Raw genomic sequence first — 23,191 nt, 5'->3', positions numbered from 1 at the left:
GGATCGGATCAGTTTACACCCAGCTGCCCATAGAGCAGAGCAGGGTCTGTCCCTATCTGCTCTGCATAAACTGAGTAGACACGCCTACTCTGCTCCGATCAGCAGATAAGGATCCTTGCACACTGCACGATTGGAAGTTCATCTAACTGTATATAAAGTCTTAAAGATGCTCATACATTGTCAATCATTTCTGCAGATGAGACTATTTTAGGTATAATCTGTCACAGCGAGTCTAACTGTACCTAAATGAGAGCAATCAACACAACTGAGATGGTGGATTCGGCCTGTCAAGTTTTCTCCTGCGATCACTGCCAGCGGCTATAGCCGCAGAAAACTCCCCGTTGTCAGAATAGAATAGCGCAGCAGAAGGCATTCCCCCATCAACAATGACTGTGTTGATGGAGGAAACGATCAATTTTCTTGGGATGAAGGAAGGAAAATTGCATAATCTATGGCCAGCCTTAGACTAGCAGATTTAGATGGATTTGACTAACAAATTAAAGCTGACCTCCCACTAACACTTTATAAGAAGTTACAGCAAGCAGTTTTTCTCCTTATGAAATAAAGGTTTTATATAAATGCATAAAAGCTGAAGATTTGAGTTGCAAAATTGGGGTTAAACCACAGCAGTGGAAAGATTAAAGGGCAATTCCAGCTAAACAGCTGAATACACATTTAAATCGTATACAGTATATGGAATCAATTTTAGCTTGAAAAAAATCTGCAATGCACATGTTTTTGTGATTCTACCCTTGGGCTGCATAAAATAGGAACGGTAAGCCTACAATTCTGCACACTGTGAGAGTATTCTTTTCCCTATCTGTACCTACTAGGGGATGTCACCATACTGTTGATTCCTACACTTTTTTTCTTGCTCATCCACTAATAGAACAGGTACTTTATTTGTTACATTTCTGAACTCAGATTTATGGTGTACCAATACCTACATTGAGGTGCATAAACTGCCAGCAGCAAATAACAGTAGGCACCTACAGGTACTCGTACAAGCCTTTCCATGGCTGCCAGATTTCCCCAAAAATCTCTAAAACACAGATTTCTTTATATGCAAAACAGCTTTAATGTATGATGTAAAGCTCAGGCCTCCTTGCCAATACAGGGCCACCTATCTAAGTTTTGGACTGGTAATGAGACACAGGACCTAGGAGGGGGCAGTCACAAGCATACAGAAATTGAAATTTGTATTTGCATAATAGAGTTTCAAGGAATCCAGGGGCATTCTAAAACCCCTAAGGTACTCTAGAACCCATCAAAAGTTATTCATATTGACTCTTATCTGCCTACATCTATTTCCTGCTGGCAGTTTTTTTGTACCTAATTTATGTGTAAAGGTTCACATTAAATTGGCAAGTGGAAACTCAATGAAGGTAGATTTATTCTAATTAACTAAATTAAAAATGGTGAAGGTGGTCACATAGTTGCCTGGAGTTGTTTTCAACATTTCCTTGTAGTGCCATGGAATCAGATGCAAACAATTCATGTAATACATTTGTGTAAATACCTGTAACCAATATGGGGGAAACAGACAATGTCACATTGTTACAGTCTGTCAAACCTTTCATAGTTTGATGTTTGGTGTTTCATAGAAAAGAATACCTACAGCAAGCACGGACTGATTCTGTCAGAGTCAGGAAAACAGATCATTCACAAAACATGTCACATCTTGGTAGCTGGTTTAAAACAATCTTAGAGAAAGATTACACAAATTGTGAGACTAGAAGGGTAAAAAAGGTCAACCACAACATGCAGCTTTTCGTCTACTTATTTTTGTGAGGGTCAATCCATTGTTCAGACTCAACAGCAACTACTACAAGGTTCTTCGATTTTATCAGCCACTTTTCAGTGAACTTCGTAAGATGATCTATACCCCTAGGTACTATGTGTTAGATTATGAATTGTGAACAATTTGTCAGCTTCCAAATATGGGCTGGGCAAGGAGAAAACAATTAGGCCGAATCAGTACCAAACAAGCAACTGTAGCATCAAAGGGGTCAGGCGAAGCATAATCAGGTACAAGCAAGTCGTCAACACTAGTTAAGTAAGTATGGTATGATACAAAGCAGAGCTAGAAAGTAAGCTACAATAAACAGTGTCAGAAACCTAAAAAAGGGTCAATAAGCTGAATGATATTAGGCAAATCTTCAGAGGTAAGAATAACTTCTAGATTAGTAAACATGGCCAGCACACCAGAAGTTAAAGACCTCAAATCTTTACTAAGGTCTTGGTTGAAATGAAAGCATAGCTTGGACAGAATAAAATATAAAAAACACCACTGGTGTTTTTTTTGTTTTCTTGCCATTTTTGTTATTTGGTTTCTCACAGTATCACTGCTAGCTGTGCAGCCTCCTCAAGGCATTAAAGGTGAAGGTGCAGTGTCCAAACATGTCCAAATAAACTCAACAATAGACATCCAGATTGTGGCATCTAGAGCCCTCTTAAAGTAGGCTTGACTAATCAGCAGAGAGGAGGATGTACATTTGTGGGCTTGGACACCAAAACACATGTGAATAAGAGTGAGAGCAGACAATAACTAGAAAGGTGCCTTAGCAGTAGGCAAAGGATACACAGAGAGATGAGCAGCAAAAGACCAAGCAGAAATTGACCAGCATCCAACAGAAATTCTAGACCTAGAAGTACAGAGAAATCTTTCAATATAGTTTTTGAGATCAGGAAGGCCAAACAGTTTGCCTTGTTGGAAATGTCCCCTTTTTTTCTGTCAGAGTGAAAACATTATGACTGGACAGAAAGTGTGGTGAAATTTTCCCAATGGACCAGAGACAGCAATAAAACCCAACAGGAAAAAGGTGATTTTCTGTTGAGATGTGTTGGGCACAGTATTTGTGAGACTTATTGGCACCAACAACATGTATACCCAAAACACCAGGTTGTCACACCACAAAACTCATTAAAGCATTTGTTAACCCCAAAAAAAAAATCATATCCTGGCCCCTAAAGCAGATTAAACAGCACAGTGCTTGTGCTGTGTAATCTGCCCCCTCAAAACTGTAAAAAAAACCTCCCCGAACATGCCACTTCCTGTATGCTTTCTCAATACTGACCACGAAAATCATGGCTGCTGAGCCCTGACCACTGTGGTCAGAGTACGTCCCTCCCTCATACATTGCCTGCTCTCAGCTCTCCTCTCTCCTTATCATCCCCTCCTTCCTGCCTCTCAGCTCCCTCTCTCTGTCTGTCTCCGCTCAGCCTTGCCCCCCGTCGCCATTATTAAAAAAATTAAAAACTATAATTGTCACTGCCAGCCCTTCTAGTAGAGGCTGGCATACCACACTGTGTAAAGCATTTTAAAAAGCGAGCAGTGTAAATACCGATTTTCAGCTGTCAGGCAGGTCACGTGATTCACGGCCGCTTTACAGCTATGAGCCAGGGCTTCTGCGGGTGGAGCCGAGCGGCCACGTGATTTCCCCGGTTGACTTCAGAGGGAGATCACGTCCCCTCCCACAGAAGCAATCGATAGGACCTGGAAAGCGGCCGCGAGTCACGTGACCAGCCTGAAGACAGCTGAAAATTGGTATTTACACTGCTCATTTTTAAAAATGCTTTACACAGTGTGCTATGCCAGGCTCTAATACAGGGTCTGGCATATACTTAGACAAATGGGTTCACAAACCCTTTAAACAACTCGAACTCTAGGCAGATATAAGAAACAAGCATGAATGAATCCTACAATTGTTAATACATCTTTAAATGTATAAAAGCAGGCACTGTAAGTAGCTGAATTTGAACTGATATCAGCTTCCTGCAGTCGCTGTACAGCAGGCCTGGAGTGGAGTGTGAGAGGATCAGTTCATGTGCCGACAAGTAGGGTGATGATAGTGGGAAAAAAAGCAGAGTGACAAAGGCATAAGCTCATCACTGTGCTGCTTCTCTTTTCACTGTCCAGTCGCAGGGGGTGAATGAGGTTGCCCATAAGGCTGAGGACATTTAGCAGCAGAAAAAACTACTGCAAGGGCAATTTCTACCCTAAAGCTGAATACTGCAGTAAAAGCTGGTATTGTTTTTTTTTTGTCATTTAATGGGCTATTCACTTTCATCTTGTTATCTTTGTTAAATTCTGAAACAAACCCCTATATCACTAAAACTATATTGTTATTATTATTGTTATTATATAGGATTTATATAGCGCCAACAGTTTGCGCAGTGCTTTACAACATGGGGCAGACAGTACACTTACAATACAAATCAATACAGGAGGGATCAGAGGGACCTGCTCGTTACAATCTGGAAGGGAGGGTCAAGTGGAGACAAAAGGTAATAACTGTGGGGGATGAGCTGATGGAAAAAAAATGAAATTACAGTTGTTAGGTGTGGGTAGGAAAGACTTCTCTGAAGAGAAGGGTTTTCAGGGATCTTCTGAAAGCTAATAAAGTAGGAGATAAGCGGACAGATTGGGGTAAGGAGTTCCATAGGATTGGAGAGGCTTTGGAAAAGGCCTGGAGGCGAGCATGGGAGGAGGTGACAAGGGAACTAGAGAGCAGGAGGTCTTGAGAGGAACGAAGAGAGCGAGTAGGTTGGTATTTAGAGACCAAGCTAGTGATGTAGCTGGGGGCGAAATTGTGGATGGCTTTGTACGTAGTTGTTAGAATTTTGAATTTAATTATTTGGCCGAGCGGAAGCCAGTGGAGGGATTGACAGAGAGGAGTGGCAGACACAGAGTGATTGGTAAGGTGGATGAGTCTGGCAGCGGCACTCATAATGGATTGAAGAGGTGATAGACTATGTAGTGGTAAGCCAATGAGAAGGGAGTTGCAGTAGTCAAGGCGAGAGATGACCAGCGAGTGAATTAAGAGCTTTGTTGTGCCATTGGTTAGAAAGGGGCGTATTTTGGAGATGTTGCGGAGGTTGAGGCGGCAGGATTTGGACAGTGATTGGATGTGTTGCTTGAATGAGAGTTCAGAGTCTAGGACTACACCTAGAACCTTGGCATGTGGGGATGGGCTTATAGTTGTGCCATCGATTTTGACAGAGAGATCAGGGGAAGAGGCATAGGGGGGAGGAAAAATTAGAAGTTCGGTTTTGGCTAGATTGAGTTTAAGGAAGTGGTGAGACATCCAGACTGATATATCTGAGAGTAAATTACTAATACGTGAGGAGACAGAGGGAGTGAGCTGAGGGGTAGAGAAATAGATTTGGGTGTCATCAGTGTAGAGGTGGTATTGGAAGCCATGGGAGGCTATCAGTTGACCCAGGGAGGCAGTGTAGATTGAAAATAGTAGAGGTCCAAGAACAGAACCCTGAGGGACCCCAACAGAGAAAGGAAGAGGAGAGGAGGAAGTAGAGTTATAAGAAACTCTAAAGGTGCGGTTGGATAAGTAGGAAGAGAACCAGCGAAGTGTACAGTCACGGAGACCAAAGGCGTGTAGTTTTTTGAGGAGGAGGGGGTGGTCAACCGTATCAAAGGCAGCAGAGAGGTCCAGGAGTAGGAGTACAGAATAGTGTCGATTGGTTTTAGCCGTTAGTAGATCGTTTGTTAGTTTTAGGAGAGCAGTTTCTGTGGAGTGTTGAGGACGAAATCCAGACTGAAGGGGATCGAGAAGGCCATTATCAGCGAGGTGGACGCTCAGTCGGTTGTAGACCAGACGTTCGAGGAGTTTGGATAAGAAGGGGAGCAAGGAGATGGGGCACAGGTTGTTAAGATTGGATGGGTCCAGTGAGGGCTTTTTAAGTATGGGTCAGACAAGTGCATGTTTTAGAGAGTTGGGGAAGATGCCAGAAGAGAGGGAGAGATTGAAGATGTGGGTTAGAGAGTGTAGTATAGGGCCAGAGGGTGAACGTAGCATTTGTGAGGGAACAGGATCCAGAGGGCAGGTGGTAAGGTGGACATTAGCAAGTAGTTTATCAACCTCCCTGTGTAGTGGTGGGGTTTGAAAGAGGGAAATAATGATTGTGCCTGTGGGCATAAAGTGTAAAGCGTGGAGGGTGTCGGCACAGTAGAGAAGTTTGAAGTGATTAGCGATCTCCTGTGCAGTGAGTGAGTTGGCGGGTGGAGGCGGTGGAGGACGAAGTAGAGAGTTGAAGGTGGAGAAGAGTTGACGGGGACAGGATGATAAGTTGCTAATGGGAGTGGTAAAATAGGTCTGCTTGGCTGAGAGGAGGCTGGAGTTGTATTTTTGGAGGGCAGATTTATATTGGTAGAAATCTCTCTGGGACTTAGTCTTTCGCCACAGGCGCTCCAGAGCGCGACTACGTTTTTTCAGACTTCTAGTATCATCTGTTTGCCAAGGTTGAAGGGGTCTGGGCTTGATTCTGTGTGTAATTGATTTTATCCCTAGAGCAAAATATCCTCTGCACCCAAAACTCTAATGCTCAGCTTATTACACTGACATTTTCTGATGCATAAAGATAGGTCTAAAATGCACAAAAAATATGAACAGCAAGAAAAGATCACCCGGGAAAGTTCACAGACATAATAACCTCTCACCAACAGTAAATTCCTTACTTTGGGTGGGTTCCTTAAAGTTGCAAGGAGTCCAAAGCTGTGGTTTCAGATTCTGGCAGATGCTGATAAGTTGTGACATCAGCTTCTTTTATCTCTCTAAGACTTCAGTGGCATGATGTATTGTTGTTGCTCCAAGCTCTGCCTTTTCAGCCAAGGAGTCTCACTTCTCCAGATGCAATTTCTATAACAAAAAAACAAATGAGCAATTTTACAATAAGAGTAAAAATGCATGTTGGCCGTGACAGGTAGATAAATATTGGTACTAGACCTTTAAAACCTAGATGTGGCCTAGATCATTTTTAACTATCTTCTGCATAGCTTGAGGCCATTGTGACATCCAGAACAGTAAAAAAGGTAAAGTTCTTGTATTTTGTAAATGTCTTTCTGTCTCACAATGGCAGTACCTTAATTCAGGGAAAAGCTCTTCAGTATATCGACATCTTTAGCAGATCATTATTATGTTGTAGCTATGTTAAGCTTTACAAGGAGTATTAGGATAATAAATCTCATGTCTTTCATGACCTTTTATCCCTCAGCCTTATTTGGTAAAAATCAATTCGAACATCTGTAGTTAAATAGCGGCTATTTTTAGGATTCCCTATCTAGCTGTTCTAAAAAGAAATAACCAATTGCTGAGGATCTGCCAAGATTTAACTGGATCATATCTCTCCCTTCATAATATAGACTATGTTTTATTATTTCACACGCTCTGTTAAAATAACCATGTTGCCAGTTTATTTATTCACCGATGTAAATGGTTTTAAACCTACTCTTCTGTGTTATATATCCATGTCTCAAGTAGCATTAAAATCTAGGCTGGCATGACACAGAGTGAGACCTCTCTATGTTATATACCATTAAACAGTATACATTTACTTGTAGGCTAAAAGCTATATGCTGTCTAGGTTAAACATTGTGACCATCCCAGAAAAAGAATGGAATATTGGAATATGTTCCCATGGAAATATTTTTCTCTGTTTACGGGAATGCTTACCATCAGTTGCCATGATTTCTTACATTTTCCATGCCTCTCATTTGTGCAGATTTAAAATAATGTAAGTATTTCTGTGAATTTTCCTTAACCCCTTTCTAGCTAGAGACTTAAACAGACCAGAAAGTGAGTTAATTTAACGCAATTAAACTATAATCAGTAAGAATGCGTTATTGCATGCTTAAAATTGTCTTGTGTTAGACGAGTACTATGAAACACTCAAAGCAATTCTTGTATAACACAAAATACACTTTAATCTGGTTTGTCAAGCATCAGAAATAGTGCAATTCCGAAATACAGAGCTCTTAATGTATGTATAACTTTCTTTTTTCAGTTTTAAAAAGTAAGGGGAAAGAAGGTATTGGAAAATCCCACATTTTTGAGTTGTCACAGGAATTGTAGGGGAGGGGAAATCTTCCAATGATGACTTGTTCTGGTGCCAATTGGCCAAGAGGACATATCATCTTGCTTCGGAGGGATCTGATCTTACTTCCTGCAGTGTCTATGGGGCAGAGAATTAAGAGAAATCTTCTTGACAGGATTCAAGACAGCAAAAAAAAAAAAATAGAAAGGGGTCGTAACCATTCCCAACTCTATCCCAAACTACAAAAGAAAGTTTAGACTTTTCAATTTAAATAAATATTGAGCCAAAGAGTTGGTGAAGCATTTGCCGAGTGTTTCAAGGAATGGTAATCTCAGCATAGGTAAGGAGCATTCACATTATGGCCCTTGGTCCTGTCTGTGACTTTTTCTGATCAAGTCTGACTCATGTAGAAGAATCATTGTTAAATTAATCGACTAAAACGACTAAAACATTTTAGTCGACTAAAATTACTAAAACATTTTAGTCGACTAAAATTACTAAAACATTTTAGTCGACTAAATGAATACTATTTTAGTCAACTAAAATACGACTAAAACCAAAACAATTGAGATGACTAAAATACGACTAAAACTAAAACCATTGAGATGACTAAAATACGACTAAAACTAAAAGCCATTTTAGTCAAAAGACTAAAATGAGACTAAAACTAAAATGCCATTTTAGTCAAAAGACTATGACTAAAACTAAATTGCAATTACTGAAATGTACTGTACTGGAGATTTAGTCGACTAAATACGACTAAAACTAAAACAATTGCAGAAGACTAAAATGGAACTAAAACTAAAATGCCATTTTAGTCCTAAGACTAAAATTAACACTGAGAAGAATAATAACATTTCCTCTGAAAACTGTTATTCAAGTCTGTAAAAAGCCAAAACTGCAATTGCAGATGGCAAAATTTTATGAGAAAAAAAAATGAAACTCACACATACACACTAACACCAAGAATAAATATCCTATAGTATAAAATAAAGTGGTTGTTAACCCACTATATGATGATCATGCCATCCTCTCTGTTATATAACGCCATGTGCCCCTGTGCCTGTGCTGTATAAAAAAAATGCCCATTATACCATATATCAGATCGGCTCCCACGTGACTCCTCGGCTCTCTCCTCTGTCCGGCTTACAGCTGTAGCAGGCGGGACCGAGCACTGCTGCTGACGTCAGCCGGGGAGGAGGGGAGGAGAAAGGTGATAGATCCAGGAGTCACGTGAGCACCGGGGATGCTCTGATATACGGTATAATCTGCATCTTTTTTATATAGCACCAACACAGGGACACATAGCATTATAGAACAGAGGGGATGGCTTGCTTATATTATAGATTTTATTGCACCAGGAGAGGGGGTTCGTGGAGTGGACGGAGCTGACAGGCAGGTTAGGGTGGGGGGAGGAGGACACAGGAGACATAGGAGAGCAGAGAGCAGGGCTGTGGATGACGGAGGCATGTAAACTGACCGCAGTGTCAGGGCTCAGCAGCCATGATATACCGTGGTCAGAGTACAGGGGGGAGGGTATAGCCAGGAAGAGTCAACAAGGTATTTTAGGTGATACAAGGGGCCAAGTTACACAGCACAAGCACTGTGCAGTGTAACATGCTTTAAGGTAACAGGAGCCATATTTTCTTTAGGGTAACAAACACTTTAATACAAGACCTGCCCATTAATTAAAAAAAAAAAAAAGTTTTCTAGTTATTAAATTGAGTTCCTAGCTCCTTTCCTCTGCCACCTATTTTTCTCAATTGACCAGTAAGGCTGCCCAATACAGTACTAGGCCAATGGTGATGCTTTAGAGATGGAAAAGGGCAGGAAAAGGATCACAACACAACTTAGAAAGCTTATGAGGCCACTCGGGTGTTCCGAAGACCTTGGGAGTCTACAATGAGAAAGGACATGAAGTTGGCCCCTTAGTAGTGCCTGCTGTGTGTTGATACAGCTGAATGTTTTGCATAGAACTACAAGTAGACTACACCTTTTAAAAGATGGCTCATGGAGTTTCCCCATCATTTAAATTGGACCTCTATTTAAATATTACCATAAACTTTATACCAAAAGTTGTTGTTACGTTGTTATGTAAAACTATTAATTGAAGCCTGATGCTAACTCACAAGAAAAAAAAAAAAAAAAAAAACGTAGGTACTTAAAGTGATTGTAAAGGCTTGGTTTTTATTTTTATATTTTTAAATGACAAACATATCATACTTACCTCCACTGTGCAGCTCGTTTTGCGCAGAGTGGCCCCAAACATCCTCTTCTGGGCTCCCTCTGTGGCTCTCGCGGCTCCTCCCCGCATCAGATAACCCCCTAGGAGAAGCGCTCTCCTGGGGGGGTTACCTTGCGGGCGCACTCCCAAGTCCAGCATTTGCGTCCATAGACACAAGTGCCAGACTCGGCCCCGCTCCCCGGTTCCCACGTCATTGGATTTGATTGACAGCAGCAGGAGCCAATGGCTGTGCTGCTATCAATCTATCCAATCAAGAGCCAGGAACCAGTGGAGAGAGGGACGATGAGGACGCGCCAACGGAAATTCGGGGCTCAGGTAAGTAAAACTGGGGGGGGCTGGGGGGCCGGTCACTGCCAGATGTTTTTTCACCTTAATGCAGACAAAGCACGAGGGTTTACAACCCCTTTAAAGTATAATTAAAGACAAAACTTTTTCTTTTTTTAGTTTTGGACAGAATGGGGATGGATTAGAACACCTATTGGGATTGTATTGCTGCCTGTGCCCTCATTCGGAGATTCAACCTCTCTATTTGTCCTATTCACCATTATTATTGAAAATGTTAATCCCAAATTTTGGGTTGTCTTCAGAAAAGTAATAGAGGGGAGAACATTAGTTCCGATGACCCGGAGGGCCCATTTTTAAATGATGGAAATGTGACTGCTCAGCAGCAGCTCGAAGTGAAAAAATACAAATACCATACACTCCAGCTCCGTGAATCTGAGAAACATCATACATTCAAACTTACTGATGCCATCAGTTATGTTAGCAGACAAGCTTGTAATGAAGAAAATAATTCTAATTTGTCAGTTCCATTTGTTACTTAATCCTATGTGTTGTCTCTTGAGTCAGAGAAAGTGTTTGAAGTCGTATCTTGTGTCTCACCTCACCCCTACTTCTTATCCTTTAGTAAAAACTGTCCTCTTTATAACCTATGATCTTATACCACATTCAGTAATCCTCTAACTGCTCAATACCAGTAAATAATAAATCTTATATGCTTAGAGCAAAAGTGGGGAAAATGCACAATGGCATCTATTCTGTTTAAGCAATCCAATACTAACAAGAGCATAGTAATGTACAGGTAAAGCAAAGTTTTACGTTGGAGATAAAGTTTTGTGGATCACAGCACCTTATTTTGTTCTGATGTTTTACGAGCCCTGGGGATGTGTCTGAGCTCAACGGGGCTGTCATCGATGCCAAAACCAAGCAGAACAAACATTGGAAGTGGGCCAGCAACAATCATGCTCGCAGCCACCTCCTTCCCCTCCTTTCCTAGCTGTTCCTTTACACAATGCTGTATCTTCCTCCCTCAGATCCCTTAAATCATACCTCCCTCAAATCTCATTCAGAGCTCCTGGCAACTGAAGGACAGCATGTCTGGTGGCAAATACATAGATGAAGAGGTAGGAGTGCTCAGAGTGGTCTCTTTCTTCTAGCTCAGGCAGTAGGCTCATATAGTAATATACTTTGTAAAACTTTAAGGGTATGTATTTAATACATGTGTACCTGCCACATGTTAAAAAGTCTGGTACAGTGGGTCACGTGGTGAGATGATTTACAGACTGTCAAAGTAGAAACGAGAGATAGAGGAATTCTAAGTGGCACTACCCTGTGCAAACCATTTTGAGCTGATAGCCTTGACATGGGGATGTTAACTCCTTAAAAATATGTTTATGTAATAAAATGTTTGCTTGGGGGGAGTAGAGAATGGAATGTAACTTGGCATCCCTACCAAAAGATTTATTCTTCATGAGCTCTGTTTGGCTCTCCTGTGCTTGCTGATGTGTAGTCGAAAAGGGAGTTTAGGAAATGGCATTTGTTTTGCACAGGTGTGTTCATACCCACATGGTGAGGTCACTTCTGTTCAGTAAAATGCACATCTAGCCTAACCTCAGGGCTCTGTGAATAGGAGAATTGTAAGCGGAGCTTCCACAGAAAGTCAAAATTACAGAGTTGTGCTGGAAAAGCTGTTCTACACTGCAAACCTTCAAAGTGCATTTTTGAAGAATCCTGTGTTGCCTCTCCCTTTTCCACACAGAGAAAATTTGACTAATGCGAGTTGTTTCACAGTATGCAGACACAAATTGAAATAATACTGCTGAGCTGCAATAAAATTCTAAGCAGGCTTTTTTATACAATTACTAATTCATTTACTAGCTTTTAATAATGTAGATGTGCTAAATTACAGTATTACTATAATTAGGCTGAACACTTAGTATTCCTTGTAAATGCTCATAGCATGGTTGCCCATAAATGGCTAGTTGAGGGGATAACTAACAAGAAAAAAAATGCTTGGTGCAAGCAAAGTCTGAGGTTTTGCAGGATATTTCGAACATTTTTTGCTTATTCCCCAAAAGAAAAGAGTATGATCCTTTAATTGTGCATACATTAGAGACAAATCTCTATCAAGTTCACATGCAAAGTAGAAGTTTTTTAAATCAGGCAGGTCTAATACATATTTGTGAAGCAAATAAGAGGTATCGTTAGTTGTACCTTGTAACAGATGCCAGATCGGTCCATTGTTATTAAAGACGATGGGGATGATTTACTAAAACTGGAGAGTGCAAAATCAGGTGCAGCTCTGCATACAAACCAATCAGCTTCCAGGTTCTTCTGTCAAAGCTTAATTGAACAAGCTGAAGTTAGAAGCTGATTGGCTACCATGCACTGTTGCACCAGATTTTGCACTCTTCAGTTTTAGTAAATCAACCCCCATGAATGCGAAGTTTGAATTGGCATTTGATTATATTTATATTAGGCATCTTAAGAGGGATGACAAAAGGATTCATTCCAAAGACTCATTTAATAATAAGATATTTTGAACAGTAAAGGCCATATACCAATCATAATTATGCCCATTTATGAGTTTAAAATAGTCAGTTCAGAAAAAGGTGATTCCATATTGGTTGCTCTGGGTTGCTAAACTAACATTGGTTTTTGCCTTATTAAAGTCTAGCATGTAACCATAGACAACCTTACGAATGATCATGTGTGACGTTTCTTTGTCAGGCATAGGTATTACGCATCAATAGGTGCTGAACATATACCTAGAGCTTCACTGGTAACACACAGCTTGGCCTAACTTATAGTAGGATGGAAAACAGTCATTTTTTTGGGTGTGTATACAATATTCTGATTGGTTAACTTCTTAATTGGCAGTTCCCATGCTTTGCCTCATAAAATTCCAGAAGCTAGTATGCTTTGTGGTCTTCATGCAGGGTTTGTTCCAGCATTGTAAATAGTATATCATATTTCTCAACACCACAGTACAATGAATGAATTATTATTATGCTGTTTTGTGATCCTGAGCTAGCTATGTTAGTGTGGCAGAATTCTCAAGATAGTTATTGCATTTTTAATATAAAAAGGTTGATTTAGCTTTTATGTCGCATCACACAGACTTCAAGTTAAACACTGCCCGCATTTCCATTCACAGAGGGCATTTACCCTTGAATAATTTAGAGTTAGAATGATGCTCATCAGTAGAAATTTATATGGGCTAAAAAGGCAGAGAAACAATTCCATAGATTCTAATAGATACCCATAATAATATTTTATTGATGTTGTGTTGGTTTTAAAATTCAAACATGCCATTTAACACATGAGAAAGTGGGGGTGGGGGGGGTGGGGGGGCATCTCAACAACATGTCAAATATATCTATATAACTCATATAAAACATAGCATAGCAGCAGTCATTTAAAACTAAACTCTAGATCAGGGATATTAGCGGACCTCCAGCTGTTGCAAAACTACAAGTCCCATCATACCTCTGCCTCTGGGTGTCATGCTTTTGGCTGTCAAAGTCTTGCTATGCCTTATGGGACTTGTAGTTCTGCAAAAGCTGGAGGTCAGCTAATTGCATATCCCTACTCTAGATAGTTGATTGAATTGTATGGGTACTGTTATACCCAATAAAGAATGTGAGCAGCCCGTTTCGTCAACAACACTGCCAGATAGCACAGCCAGATCCTCAGCCCGCACTGCAACAATAGCAGCATAGCTGGGTTAAGGGTGTAGGTCAAAACACACCCAGCAGAGCCCAACTGACTTTTAGGAGATAGGAGTTGAATTACTAAAGAAAAATAGGTTCACTTTGTAAGGCAATTTTCCCTTTGCTTAGTAAATTGGGTGAAACTTTGCTTTGCAAAAAATAATCAAATCACATGCAAAGAAAATGTGAAAAAACTGTATTTTTGCTTGCATACGTTTGGATGATGAATATCAGCAGAGCTTCTTCTCACTCACTATGCTACCCTGTTTCCCCGAAAATAAGACCTAGCGTGATTGTCGGTGATGGCTGCAATATAAGCCCTACCCCCCAAATAAGCCCTAGTTAAAGTCCTTGTAGGTCTTATTTTCAGGGTAGGGCTTATTTTCAGGGAAACAGGGTAGGGCTTATTTGGGGGGTAGGGCTTATATTGCAGCCGTCACCGACAATCACGCTAGGTCTTATTTTCGGGGAAACAGGGTAAGAGAAAATTCTTTTACTAAGAAAACAGCCTATTTGTCTTAAGGAAATCAAACCCTAATGTTGGTCTTCCCTTTCCTACTCTCAGTGTTGCAATACAGAAAAGGGGACTGATATTAAGAAAGATATCAATACTTTAAAGTAGTTACACTGAAAAAGATTCACCTGCCATAATTTGCTTTTTATAGTTGCCTGAAGCTCATCTTTGAAGTGACCCTGTTATTACCTAAAAATATCCTCAAACTTACATACCTGGAAAAAAAATTGTGAATACCTTTCCAGCTGAATACAGTAGTGACGTAAAAGGTGGAAGGAGGAATCAGTGAGAGTGCTGCGGCTGCTCGGGGAGATTGACACTCCCAGAAGTGTCGGTTTTCCAACAGACTTCAGCTAAGGTTTCTTGCAAAAAGAGTGTTCTGGCAGAGTGGACAGCAGGAAAGGTAAGTAGTCACCATCTTATTTTTCCGGTAAGCTTCTTTGGGGATCTTTTTAGTTAGTGACAAGGTCACTGTAACATAAAATGTAAGTCTCAGGCATACCTCCATTATTCTTGCACTCCAACATTACCCAGTACAGGGTCAGTATAACAATATCTTTACACTAACATGGAAGTACTTAGAGATGACTGGAATCTTCTAAAACATAGATCCCCAACCCCCAGGCAACGGACAGGTACCACCCATGGCCTGTAAGAACCAGGCTGCACAGCGGGAATTCACATGGGAACGGAGAGCTACCAGAGCCGGCTGCGGTAGGGACGATGTAGTGCGAGATTCAGCGCACCACGAATTTGGTCCTTGGTGTGTTGGGGGACTACTGTTCTAAAAACACTTTGTACACAACAGGCTATGGATTAAGTGTTCCCAGAAGACCTGATTACTGATTACCAATGGACTGGGTGACCCAGTACACATTTTAGAATCTGACAGAAGTGTATGTTTAATTACAATTTTTTTGTTTAATGCACCAGCATCAACATAAATGTACTATTTATAGAGGAATAACCAAGTACTTTTCAGGACCGTGTCCTTTAACACAAAGCCCAGCCCTGAACCTATTTGAAAGTACTAAATAAAGTTTATCTTCCTATTGGAATGAGTTTTTTGAACAATATACGCCACCGACATCTTTTTCCGACAATGAAAAGAGTTTCATGAGAAATAACAATGTATTCTGTTCAGTTGCTTTGGGAGTCAGGTCAGTTTTTATTGTTTCTTGTTGTTCTTCCTTTCTCACTTTTCCACTGTGAATAGTTTTCCTGCACATAAGGAAATGTATTACAACCATATTTTGACGGAATTTTTTATTCATTTCACTGAAGAGTTACAGTGGTCTAAAAAAAAAAAAAAATCTCAGGTTCTCGTTTAAAGTGGTATTAAACCCAAAAAAACAAACATTTCTTTTATTACAGCTCACCAGTTCTTAGGTGTGGCAGCTACATTCGTTTTATTTGTTTTGGGCTTTTTTCCTTTATTTTCACCTGTTGAACCTGCCGGTAATCTCTTATTTTTTGGCTAGACTGTTCAGCAAAAGTGGCAGTTAGAGGGTTGAAGCAAACCATTTAACACTGACAGGGGTGCTTACAACGATCAGCTATTCATTGATGTAAAATCTTTTTCACGAAAGGAAAAAAAACTATTGATATAACTATTTAACGTTGAACCCTGGGAACAAAGGCTTTCATTAAATATATTCCTAAATAGCCAGAAAGGATATAAATCCACTTTGCGTGCCCAAAATATATATTATGGTTTGTAGCAAGAGATATACAAATAAACCGCCCCTGAATCTCTCTTACTCCACTGTGCCAAAGAAAAGTGCAAAGCTATATAAAAGATGTGTAAATGAATACAAAATGTTTGTACATACACAGTGTACAGTGAAAAAAGCTGCCACTTAAATAAATACGTAAACTGATCAGAATCCCAAAACTATACCTCTCACACGTGTACAGATAGAGATAGCGGCGCTAATATAAATTGTGTAAAAATATATTGTGTATATAATTTATTATTTATAGTGACACTTTTCACTGGGTGTTAAAGAAATGTCTTTTCATGATAAAAATAATATTTTTCATGACACTATTATTATTTGTATGTATAAGTAGAGGGTCATAGGCATTATGCTGCTCTGACCCATTATTTTACACAATTTATATTAGTGCCGCTATCTCTATCTGTACACGTGTGAGAGGTATAGTTTTGGGATTCTGATCAGCCAAAATATATATTATCAAGTAAACGTAGCAGTGAACTCAGCACTGCCCTGTACATAGCCTGTGCAAAGAGAGGAGCTATCCTCTCCCCAGACTGCCAATGCTGCTGTCTAAGAGGGTCTTCATTGCTCCTTCAGTGAACTGGAGATACCTTAACACAGGATGTGTGTTACTGGCCTGGATAAAGGGGAAAAAATTAAAAATTGTCAACCCCTAATGCCAGCCATACATGGCCGAATTTCGAACAAATTTTCTTTTCAAAATCAGAAAGTTCGATTTTTTTGTGATCCGATGATGCCACCGTTGATTTTCGAAATTCAGCCGACCAAGCCTTCAATTTCACCTCATTTTGCTACAGAAAAGAATTTTCGTGGCTGGGAATCTTCTTTTCTCTCTGCAAATTTTCTTTTCTTATTACATTTCTTGCACGATTCTCCCATCATTGATTAGAAAATCATTAGTTTTTCCAAAAATTTCCAACATGTCCGATTCCTCAAATTTGATTGCTGCACGAAAATTGTCCGTTGCTCCAGCCCACTAATGGTGCGAAATTCGTACAAAAATTCTTAGATACGATTTTCGAAAGAAAATTCTTTCAAAATTTGAACCGTGTATGGCCAGCATAAGGCTGTCTCTGTTGAGAAGTCATTAAGTCAAGTGATCTGTTTAATTGCAGAGGAGTGGGAGGCTACCGATGCAGCTGCTCAATTCCGCCAAAGCCTGAAAGCCTCCACCAGGAGCCAACCAGGTTCCCAACTAAGTCAGTTTGCTCCAGTTCCCAGCAGACAACAGATTAACTTGTATGATGTTAGTAGTCTCTTCCCAGTACCAGGGTACCCTCTTTAGGATCTCCGGCACATGCTCTGATTCAGTAAAACTCCAGTTCAAATCAGACTATGTTAGAAGCTGCTGATGATCTCTTACTTTCAATCCTACTGAGATAGTGTCTCTTTTCCTTCCTTACAAGTTGTGGAAGTGCTCTCTAGTACTCTGTCTGACCCCACTAGGAATTAAAATCTCCCCCTCCTAGAGAGTAAGTTCTCAGTTTCTTTGCTTCTCTGAATTTTCACCTGATTGTGGTCAGCTATGGCTGGGATCCATTCATCTATTGGCAGCTCAGTCTCTTTCTCACACACCCACTTGCTTCAAGGTCCATCCTCTCTCCTTTCCTCTCACCAGGCCTCAGTTCCTACTTCTCCTTGCTCTGTTGCACCAGTCAATCACTGTTCTTTAGAATCAGCAAAGATGGCTGCCCCCTGCACTGGAGACATTCTATAGATGAGCATTGCAAAGTGGTCTCCTTAAAGATGGCTGTTGCCCTTCTGCATTAATTAATTCAGCTTAACCCAGTTCACAATGCAGAAGGAAAATACAGCATCAACAAACGATGACGTTTCATAGCAGATATCAGCTCCAGTCCAGGTTATACCGCTTTAATGATGTTTAGATAGATTTTATTTTTCCAGTGTAAAAAGCTATTACAAATTACAGTGGGAATGTGAGAATGTTAGTTATAGCAATAGTGTAAGTCTACCTCACCTAACTTACAAAATGGCTGTATTGTTTCAAATAAACTGTTGTGACCTTTGGACTGTACTTCCAATATTTCCATAGTATGAAGAGAAGTATTAAACAAAGGTTAGCCTTGTGTCTTATGGAAAACCAACAGCTGTCACTGGAATCTATATGATACATTTCATAAAGTTTGGCGCATAAGACACATAAATAAAGGCAAGTGAAAAGCACATCCAGTCTTCTCTGATACCTATATATTTATGTCGTTTGATTATTGGCAGGGTGTAGGTTTATGAAAACTGAAGTAAGGAAACATGCTATCCTAGACATACGTAATGTGAAATCAGAGCTTTTCCACACAACTACTTCTGGACTTCACTTTCCCAGTGTATGTTAGAGAATTCTAGGTATAACCTAACAGCTATGGGTAAAAGAACTTATTTTTACACTGTGCATTGCTGTGAAGAGAGTAATGCTGAAAGCTAACCCAAAACAAGAAAAATTCAGCTTTCACTGGTCTGACTACAGTGTATTACTGAGTGATATATATTTATAAGTATATGACCGGTTGCCTTACAGAGTAACTCCACTTTCATGGGAAAAAAAAATTAGCAAGTAAAAGAAAAAACATAGCATTATACAATTGCTTCATAAGTCATATTGTAATTGAATGTTATTAAAAATGACATTTCCTTTTCAATCTGCAGCCACTGTCATATTCTTCAATGCATATGGCAACCTGGAAGTGTCCTGTACACAGATGGTGTACAGAATGCCCACAGAAATGTCATTTCCTGCTTCTGTGATTGGCTTACTGATTTTCCCAGAAGTCTGCACCAAGATACAAGTCAGGTTTTGGGCATCTCCTGCAACAAAAGTGTCATTTTCTGTGAGATACCCTCACATGTAAAGGGATGCAGACCCTGCTACTTTCCTTATTAGAAACCTGCAAACTGCAGGCACTGACTGAAAATTATAAAGTCACTCCCATTCACTTTCACTGTGCACATGGACACAGCCAACAAATAGCCATTTCCTCATTAAAGCGACTCCCGGCCCTTTGAGGGGTTTCAGATTCCACGAGGCACGGCAACGTTTATGATCATGTGACCGCCATGATTGGTGGTCACATGATCAGAAAGCTTCAGAATGAAAGCAGCGATCTGGAGCTTTCCGTTAACTGCCGGTAACTGTGCTGGGACCGCGCAGGGCACACACATACAGCACAGCTGTGTTTGCAATGTGGTAAACATATATGTGGCCGCTTGGTGCCAAGGCCCACCTGCCAAGAGGCCGCATATTTGTGCGCCATCGGTGCCAAGAGGTTAAAGGATAAGTTTACCCTTTGGAACATGTTACATGTTCCAACCGTATTTTATCTCTAGCAGCTGGAGTCATTCCAATGACAGTCATTCACTCACAGAATGAGAAACTTCAAGTCCTGACAACCTTTGTGGCTGTTGGCTTGTAGCTCTCAATGAACTACCACCGTGCTGTTGAGCACTGTGATAGTTTGTTTATTCTCTCTTGTCAGTGAGTATCTGCTTGCCCGTACGAGGTACGAGCAGGCAGATGCAGGGGCAGGTCTGTAGGAGTCCTGCATAGTACCAGTGATCTGCTGATTTCTGATGCAATGCTTTACAGACACCCAAATCAAAAATAGTATTTATCATATTTTGTTAAAAGGTGAACCTATCCTTAAAAAATTACCTTTCCTTTTTAAAGTGGTTGTAAAGGCAGAAGGTTTTTGCATTCTATGTGTAAAGGTAAAAAAACCTTTCGAGTGCAGCTCACCCCCCTCCCAGCCCACCCTTATACTTACCTGAGCCGATCTTGATGCAGCGATATGCACGAGAGCCAAGGCTCTCTCAGCTCTCTCACTCCTCATTGGCTTAGAGACAGCGGTGGGAGGTGAGGAGGAAGTGGGGGTGTGGCCAAGCCTTGTTCTGTGTGTCTTAAGGACACACAGTCCTGGTTCAGGAGTGAGCACTCATGTGTGCCCCTACAGTAAGCTGCTTGCTGCTAGGAGTCAGGAATGCCGTTTGTCTTGCCGAAAAGTTCCCTCGGCAGATAAATTCCCCCCCTGTACTGCGCAGGCGCAGCGCCTGCGCAGTACGAACTACTGCCAGCCGCCGGAGATAGCCGAAGCTCAAACTTTTCAATCAGCTGTACACGGCGCCTGCGCCCTGGGTCCAGGTTCCTTCCCCACCATCCAAGTGGACCTAGAGGGGGAATCAAAAAGAGGCAAGCGAAGCGAGGCCGTGCCCAAAGCGCGGTGAGCGAAGCGAGCCCACGAGGGGCCCTCTTACAGGCGCCGTGTACAGCTCATTTTCAGCTATTCACCTTTGGCTATTTCCGCCGGATCCTGCGCCTGCGCAGTAGAGGGGGGTCCTTATCCGCCGAGCGGAACTTTCTCGGCAGAACACCGGCAGATGACCTGAGAAGAGGAGGATCGAGCAATACTATTGCACAGAGCAGGTAAGTATAACATGTTTGTTATTTTAATTAAAATCAAGAAGGTTTAGTATCACTTTAATATGCAACACAGTTTTTTTTAATTTAAATTCAATGTAATATAACAACCTGGAAGAGTTCTATACACAGTTGGTGTACAGTACACCCCCAGAAATGTAGTTTTATGTGATTTTTTTATGTGATTGGCTCACTGACCCCAGAAGTTTGCACTAATATTTAAGTTAGGTTTTAGGCATCCTCTGCAATAAAAAAATCATTTTTGGTGAGTTACTCCCAAAGGGTTAATCACTTCTAAAGAGATTGAGACCCTGTAATTTTCCTCATTAGATCCCTGCAAGTTCATCAGCTGATCAATAATGAAAAAGGCAGTCCCATTCAGATACACCCTGCACATTGACAGGACAGCTTTTTCTTCAGAGCAGAAACCGGTAGAAATCTGCAGCAAAGTATATTAAAATCCTTGTAATGTACATTGATCACCCTGAGGGGAATGTTTTGTTCCTCAACAAAGGTTAAACTTTAAGTCTGATGAGTGCATTTATTTTCCTTGTTTAAATTTGTTTCCTTTATTTTCATCTGGTGATCCTGCCAGTAACAAATTTAATTTCTTAGGACTTTTTCACACAGATGTTAAAAATGTGGTTGGGTCATGTCTTTACCTCTTCCTGAACACTTATCAACATCACACAAAATTGTTAAAGTGGTTATAAAGTCAAAAGTTTTTTTTTTCCTTACAATACATGGTATGCATTAAGGTAAAAAAAAACCTTTAAAAAAAGCTGTCCCCCCCCCCCCCCACCATCTCTAAATACTTACCTGAGTCCTGTATCGATCCAGTGCTGTGCTTCCCTCTCACCTCTCTCACAGACTTGGATGAGTACAGTGGCTCCTGCTGCTGCCAATCAAATCATGTGGGAAGGGCGTGGGGGATGGGGGGGAATGGACACACAAAGCCCGGCTCAGGATCAAGCCTGCAGGTGGGCCACCATAGGAAGCAACTTCCTATGGTGGCCCACAGAGAAGAGAAGGAGCGGAGACAGCCAGACAGGGATCCCATAAGAGGAGGATCGAGCCAGCATTAGCATTACCTTGTATTGACGTGAATCAAAACTAATGCTGCCTGCAAAGTTCGGCAGACATTGATACTTTGCAACTGCCTCCATTCACTTCTATTCAAATGTGCCAAAAAGGCTCCATAAACACACTGTGAACACGTCTATGGTGTTAACAGGACATTAAGTGTGCAGTTGCACAGCAATCATTTTCCCTTTTAGCTTTGTAAAAAATAAAAACAATCATCTCACATGGCATTTGCAGAGTGTTGCTTGATGTTTGTGCATCCAAAATGCTCATTAATATTATAGCAGAGTTAATGCTCTTTAAAGGCTGCTTTAGAATCCAATGCTTGTGTAAAAGAGCCCATAGGGTGTCTTCACTCTGGATGGAGGAGAAATGGAGACATCTTTGGACAGAAGCATTGTTAGTCTAGGGAGATGATAGTGTTAGATACACTACCAGATTTAGATGGACTTGACTAACAAATGACAGTCAAACTCCAGTTAACACTTTTTAATTACCGTATTTTTCATTCCATAAGATGCACCCCCCCCCCCTAAAATGGGGGGAAATGTCAGTGCGTCTTATGAAGCGAATACCAGGAACCCCCCCCCCCCCCCCGTCGCCGCCATGTCACAATAGCGGGTGGCCGCTATAGCGGGAGCCTGGCAATCTCTTGGCTAAACCTGTCACTCACAGAAGACAGAGTGGCCGAATGGAGTATGGCCGCTCCTGGTGCTCTGTCATCTATCTGAGTGACAGGCGGATGTGATGACATCCTCGCCAGTCACCAGGCACAGGTCAGGCTGCATGTTTAATGGGCACAGGTCAGGCTGCATTTTTAATGGGCACAGGTCAGGCTGCATTCAATGGTGCATTCAATGGGCACAGGTCAGGCTGCATTTAATGGTGCATTCAATGGGCACAGGTCAGGCTGCATTTAATGGGCACAGGTCAGGCTGCATTTAATGGTGCATTTAATGGGCACAGGTCAGGCTGCATTTAATGGGCACAGGTCAGGCTGCATTTAATTGTGCATTTTATTGGCACAGGTCAGACTGCATTTAGTGCGCACAGGTTTGGCTGCATTTCATGGGACTGGTAAGGCTGCATTTAATTGGTACTGGTCAGGCTGCTTTTTCAGTATTTTAGTACACCATTTGGTTCAGGATAGTTTTTTTCTTGTTTTCCTCCTCTAAAACCTAGGTGCGTCTTATGGTCAGGTGCGTCTTATGGTCAGGTGCGTCTTATGGAGCGAAAAATACGGTAGTTACTGCAAAAGTTTGGGATAAAGGTTTTACATACATAAATGAAAGCTGACGTGTGTAAGCACCCCTCTCAGTGCTAAATAGTTTTTTCTAAACCCTCTAACTATTGCTTTTG

The 23,191-nt window shown here is 41.1% G+C and overlaps 1 protein-coding gene across 2 annotated transcripts in view; it reads left to right on the top strand.

Moving 5' to 3' along the window:
- The first annotated feature begins 11,346 nt into the window (after positions 1–11,346).
- Positions 11,347–23,191, top strand: part of CAV1 (caveolin 1) — a 90,136-nt gene continuing 78,291 nt past the window's right edge. The window contains exons 1-2 of one of the 2 annotated variants that reach the window (XM_073619844.1): positions 11,349–11,478; positions 14,733–14,984. Coding sequence is in view for 1 of the 2 variants with exons in the window: in XM_073619843.1 (XP_073475944.1) it covers positions 11,449–11,478 (30 nt within the window). In the remaining variant the exon portion in view is untranslated. Of the gene's footprint in view, positions 11,479–14,732; positions 14,985–23,191 lie in introns of both variants that reach the window. The other variant, XM_073619843.1, reaches the window with a different exon arrangement.

Source organism: Aquarana catesbeiana, linkage group LG03 (genome assembly GCF_042186555.1).
Source record: "Aquarana catesbeiana isolate 2022-GZ linkage group LG03, ASM4218655v1, whole genome shotgun sequence".
NCBI lineage: Eukaryota > Metazoa > Chordata > Amphibia > Anura > Ranidae > Aquarana > Aquarana catesbeiana.
Note: the sequence above shows the minus strand (reverse complement) of the source record. Positions and strands in the feature narration are given on the sequence as shown.